General features: G+C 49.3%; 1 protein-coding gene across 1 annotated transcript; it reads right to left on the bottom strand.

The window, feature by feature from the left end:
• Window positions 1-829: 829 nt before the first annotated feature.
• On the bottom strand, window positions 830-5,302 carry LOC123399348 (zinc finger protein WIP2-like). Its single transcript, XM_045093768.1, has 2 exons — window positions 4,433-5,302; window positions 830-1,566 (listed from the first exon to the last, which is right to left on the bottom strand). Exons 1-2 carry the CDS (start codon window positions 5,189-5,191, stop codon window positions 1,108-1,110), a joined length of 1,218 nt encoding a protein of 405 aa, XP_044949703.1. The 5' UTR covers window positions 5,192-5,302; the 3' UTR covers window positions 830-1,107.
• Window positions 5,303-6,104: the final 802 nt, after the last annotated feature.

The following is a 6,104-nucleotide window of genomic DNA, read 5'->3' as shown; positions in this document are numbered from 1 at the left end:
GCTCCCGATTGGATCGGGAGCCCCGCCTCGTGACCCGCCGCGACTCCCCTCCCGCTCCTCCTCTCACAGCTGGTGGGGACGGGAAGAAGAACACGGCGATGGCGGCGCGGGGCATCTCCATCGGCGCTTGGCCCGGCGGTGGCGGTCGTCGGTGCCACGCTGCAGACGGCAGTGTGCAACCGGAATGGATAAGAGGAGACGCGCGGCCGTGAACTGGGGAGAAGGGGGTTTGTGTAAAATTGAATCATTTTTCCACTTAAATTGATAGTGTGGGTTGAATATGTACAATGTCAGGGGCTTTTCTGCAAAACAGCCACGATGTACGGCCAGAAGCAGTATTTGCTTTATTATTAGGTAGAGATTAAGTTAAAGTGTTTTGAGTCTCACGTCACATTTAATTCATAGAGATAAGAGAAATGAAACTAGTAGCTATGATGCATCTTTCTTTACACGCATCATGCAAGTCCAATGAAAGAAAGGATACTATGTTTATTGCCTCAAAAATTGAATATGTAAGAAATATTTATTGGCTAGTTAAAACTAATATCATCCACACATAATTTACCTTGGTTGATGAGATTTTAGATTTGAGCCGTATAAACTGAAAAGGAGGGAGTATAAAAGAAAGCCCATTGTAATGTAGATCTCACAGATATAACATAGACAAAATACAATACCAAAATTGAGAATCACCTATTCACCTTGCTTATGTTTTATAACAGAAAGCCCATTGTCATGTGCATCAACCGATGCAAAATCTAGAGACACCGTCCCGGTTTTGGAGGAAAAAGGGACAAAGCTCAAGTTGAGGGTTTAGAAGCAAGCGAAATGCTAATAAAATGTTGAAACATTTCCATGATCGATTGATTGAGGTCTCATCCTAGCTAATATACAAGCGAGATATGCAAGATGGGCTCTGGGAAAAGGTACTGTTGCAAAGCGAAGAGAAGAGCAACCAAATCAAAGAGCAAGTCGCCGCCGAATGTTTTCGGACTTGTATACACAGAGTGGTTCAGATGTGCATACAGCTAGCACCTTTTGTGCATTCGGGACGGCACGGCGGCACATAAGCACGGCCACACCGATCGGTGAGAGTGACTCAGAGGCTCAGAGCGACCTGGCGGCGGCGGCGGCGGCGCCACCGTCGTGGTCGACGTCGGAGATGGCACAGTCGTCATCGTCGTCGAGCCCGGCGCCGCCGAGCGCGCCGTGGCCCTGTCCGAAGGCTCTGGCGTGGTCCTTGAGGGAGCGCTTGTGCTTGAACTCGGAGCCGCAGAGGCAGTACCAGAGCTTGCCGCAGTTCTTCTCGTGGGTGCGCCAGTCGCCCTTGACGGCGAAGGCCTTGCCGCAGCGGCGGCAGAGGAAGGGCTTGAGGCCGTGCTTGCGCTTGTAGTGCGTCTGCAGGGTGCGGAAGTCCTTGAGCGGCTTGGCGCGCGGGTGGTCGACGTTGTTCCGGCACCCCGGCGCGCAGCAGTAGCACGGCAGCCGCAGCATCGCCGTCGGCTGGATGCCACGCAGCGACTCCGGGCCCTTCCGGTACTGCGACCCGTGCCCCCACATGTGCATCTGCATACACAAAAGTACGCACGGCACACGTACGTACGTAACAAGTTAATCATCGGCTACTTTTAACAACCTAATTGTATAATATTGCTATTGATTAGGCGTCAGAGAGAGAAACCTATGCACAAGCAGCATATTTCATTGTTTGATTAGCACGTACTGTCTGTACTCTTGATGAGTCGATATAATTGCTGCGTACAGTACGTACGAGCTACATGCATGGATCATGATCATATGCTGCGTTTTGCCAGTTTGATGGCAGAGCTGAAGGTTTCCATGTGTGGACATCGATCGATGAGAGCATATGCATGTTCTATTCACCTTCAGGCCGGGTTGCGTTTAATACGTTGCTCATTTCGAGGTGCGCGTGGATGCTTGGCCTGATCAAGCTGTAGCTAAGAGGCTTTCCCCATGCAGACGCAGAGGCGGTCAGTGGGTGAAACCGGAGAAGCCGCATGAGCGTTGACGGATTTTGGTTGCGACGGCGCTACTCCATACTGGCCCCTTGCTTGCGTGCCGCTTGTGTGTTTGTAGTACATGCGTGTCTGTGGTGCATGTCCGGTTCGTGCACAGTGGAACTGTCATCAGGGACAGGACACAGTGCCAAGCTACAGATCTCCTGCAGTCATGCACGTTGAAAGCTGCGATCGAGAACTAATTGAAGGTGGTGTAGCAAAACCCGATCGACTCAGCGACATGCCTACCCATCGATGCTAGCTGATCAGGTGTGAAACGGCTGATCAAGAAAAGCTCATGTCCCCTGATCAAAACATCCAATCTACAGGCAAAGCTAATACTCATGGTCATCGGAGCCGCATGTGCTCGACCAGGAGCCAGGGCTCTCAGCTGGAGGAGTGCATGCATCCATGATAAGCATGGTAGTGGCCACTGGGTGATCGATCAGATCGAACCAGATCGATACATGTCGTGTTAGGAAAGCAGCAGCAGCTGGCTCGGCTTTTGCATCGATCATATCGATCAGACGCTAACTCAGACGACACTAAGCTGCACGCACACGCGCTTGTCCGGCCGTGTGACTAAGCTGTTGCATACATCTGATTCGTCTGAAAAAGGTTTTGCATCATGCATCTGATTATGTACTACAGAGATCGATCTTCACTGGGATCTCCACAGTGCCGTCCACCATGCACGCCACTCATGCATGCATGCATGCATGCATGGGTGCATTTCCAAAGAGCGCAGCGCTTCCGAAAGCTCCAGCCCCAGAAAAGCATAAAAGTTCAAAAGGTTGCATGCATGGCTCCCCCTGACGGGCCATATATGTCTTGTTCAATCACACGAAAAGGCAGGCCACTGTGCCCTCGCCCTCCCGAGCTCAGCTCAATCGATCCCCGCCCAGAGACACCAGCACGTGTACGCATCTATCTGTTTACCTGGTACCTACTAGTATGGCACTTCCTCTCTCCCACATGCGTGCATGAGAAGAAGCTAAACCACAAGACCCCAACGAAAGAGGAGCTCTGCATTTGCTTCTATTGGCTGGAAACCAATGGAGCAAGAATGACCCAAATGGCTAGTCAAAACCATTGGTTTTAGACATTCATGTTCCATTTGGGTCACAAATTTGCTTAATTCAGACCATAGAAACATACTACGGAGAGCTTTTGAAGAAAAAAGAATATCTAGACTACGTTTGCCAGCTCAGTTTTCATAACAGTTTTGGGAGAATGCAGTGATTAAAAACACGATTTTAAATAGCTTCATATATGCTTAGAATCTACAAACATAACAGTTCCATAAACTGTAGTATATGCCCTCAATACCATGCTTTACTACAGTATTTTGGAAAGAGGTCTAAACCTCTTTTTCTAAACCAAAGTAACAAAAAATATGGTTTTAGAAGTTGAAATATTCATTGGCCGGTTATTAATTGGAATACCGGGGTATTAGATTACTACGTTTTCGAAAAAACTTTGCTGCCAAACTAGGCCTTGGCTAGTGAAAACCAATGGAGCAAGAATGTTTGTACTTACTTCGACCATAGAGGCCATGAACTTGGAGACTTCCCAACGCAAAGAAGGTTTTCTAGTGAAAAAACAAACAATCCAAATGGGATTTCAACATGAGGGGAATACATATTAATTAATTTTGGGTTAAGTTTTTTCGTGATAGATTTGCTACATACTGCTACTCCGTTTTGTTCATAGAGGATATAACAATGTTAGGTGGATGTCACGGCAAGGCGTACGTTGATTAATAAATTCAGGTTTTATATTGGCAGCTCGACTCGAACTTGAAGCTAGCTAACGGAAGCAAGCATACGGTAACGGGACCAACACAGGTGTAACGAATCCGACTTGATGTCGCTCGTCTAACTTTATTCCCGGCAAAGGAGCTCCCGGCCTCCCGCGCAATTACACACTGCGAGCTGTAGCGCTCGTTCAAGTCTCATCACTCTTGTTCGCTTCACAACTGTGGTACTAGTGGAAGAACTTTATTTATTTTATTAACCTGCCCCAGGCCACAGCTACAGCATTTATTGGTAGGTAATTCCAGTTGAGGAACTTAGGGTCGATCCATCCAACTGTGCTGGAGGAAACAAGAGATCCAAATTTGTTCGAGCCCCAACAAATGGGATCAACACAGACACAGTTAGTATGTTTTGTTCAAATAAATACTAAATCAATAGTATGTTATGTTGTTATGAACAAAACACAAGGGGTTTGTTATAATTAACCTCGGGAGTTCATGTATCATGGTTAATTTCCGGAGGATTAATCGTTTTAGCAGTCGAGATCAAAATGTTAGTAAGAACTACTCCCTCTGTATTTAGAACAGCAGCAATATGTATACTTGGACGGAAAACTAAGGGCCAAATTTTGAAGGTGTATGTGTGGCAGCGGCTCACCTGCATGTTGTTGTATCGATTGAAGGTTTTGAAGCAGACGGGGCAGGAGAACTGCGTCGGGCCGATGAGGATCTGCGACGGCGTCGGGATCCAGTACTGCCCCTTGTTCAGCCGCCCGATCGGCGTCGAAGCGAACCCTAGCACCGGCGCCACGGCCGCCTCGCTCTCGCCGTCGTCTTCCCCGCCGCTCAGCTCCCTGCTAACGCGGTCCTCATCTTCATCCTCGTCATCCCTCGCCGCCGTAGCTGGGGCCGAGATCCCGGATATGAGGTCGGCGGCGGTGCCGGCGCTCGGCAGGCCTATACGCAGCGCCACCGTCACGTCCCCCGCCGCGCCGCCCGCCTCCGAGTCCATCGGGTCGTCGACCGCCTTCGAGTTGAGGTCCGCGAAGAGCCGCCGTCCCGATAGCTGCTGATTGTGGTGCAGGTCACTGCTCGCGGCCGGGCCCGGCGCCTGTTTCCCCTCCTCCCCATGCTCCTCGTCGACGTCGTCGTCGCCGTCGTCGGAGTCATCCGGGCCGCGGCCGCGCCGCTGATCCCGCGACCTGCGCGAGCCGGGGGCGAGAGAGAGGAGGGGCAGGGCTTCCCGCAGCGGAGGGGACGACGGCGGAGCAGGAGGAGCCGGCGGGGAGAAGAAGGGGCTGGAGGAGTAGGCAGGCGCCGTCATCAACGGCACTGGCGGCGGAGGCACCGGCGTGACGGGGAAGTAGTAGCGTTGCTGGTGGTAGTTCTTGAGGAAGGTCGTGTACGGATTCTCCATGGCAGCTAGGCAACCGCGCGCGCGCGCGAGCTCTAGGTAGCTTGCGCTTCTACTTCTCTGGCTTCCCAGGCTTGGCTAGCGACTTGTGCTGCGTGCACTGGTGTAGTGGTGGTTGGCAGGGGTTATTATAGGGTGCCCTGCGTGATGGCCTGGCCTAGACGGGTGCCAACATTTTCACGGTGCGATATAGCTGCGCGCCTTGAATATATACGATTTCTTCTTGTTGTTTTAAAGCGTGTCATAATGTTTCGTTGTGCACCATATGGTATCAACAAATCCACTTTGAAACAAGTGCACCCTCGGTAAGCACTCTCATAGAAAACAAATAAGGGAAATTAATGACATTTCAAACGTAAAATTAGTAGAGTCTCGTTTATGTATTTGACGAAAGGTTGAGGGCATCCCTATAGTGTAGGATGTTCCTTGAAGTTTGGAGATTTTTTGAATCTTTCTAATTTTGACTCTAAAAGGGAGGTTTGGTTCAACAAATGGGTGTTCGATCGAGCTGATCAAATGTAAAGGATCAATCCGCCTGCCAAGGACAAGACCAAAAGACTCAATATATTGGTATCGATACCTTTTGTGGTGCATCAACTCTCCCAACTTTTGTATCACGCACAATTCATAAACCCTGGCCCCAAGACCGATTTCCTCTCTTTTTTGTCCACAACAAAAAGATCTCCTCTTTTGTTCTCCTTGTTTCGTCATGCTTCATGTATGTATGTTTTCTCGGACATTGTATTCTATATGACACTTCATGGCAATAAATTGTAGTGATCAAGTCGTTTCGAAGGAAAGTATATAGACCATATGAATGATGTTCTGAAATTCCTTTGGATTGCATATACCCATGCCGTATAGTCTGTTAAAATTTAACATTACCTCATACCTTATATTATTTTATTTCTTTTTC

This window comes from Hordeum vulgare, chromosome 5H, assembly GCF_904849725.1.
Source record: "Hordeum vulgare subsp. vulgare chromosome 5H, MorexV3_pseudomolecules_assembly, whole genome shotgun sequence".
Taxonomy (NCBI): domain Eukaryota; kingdom Viridiplantae; phylum Streptophyta; class Magnoliopsida; order Poales; family Poaceae; genus Hordeum; species Hordeum vulgare.
Note: the sequence above shows the minus strand (reverse complement) of the source record. Positions and strands in the feature narration are given on the sequence as shown.

Bases quoted from the DNA above. Each gene is read 5' to 3' on its own strand.
- LOC123399348 (XM_045093768.1), bottom strand. From the start codon at position 5,191: ATGGAGAATCCGTACACGACCTTCCTCAAGAACTACCACCAGCAACGC. The intron at 1,567-4,432 runs GTGAGCCGCTGC...TTGTGTATGCAG, and splicing joins ATCGATACAACAACATGCAG to ATGCACATGTGGGGGCACGG.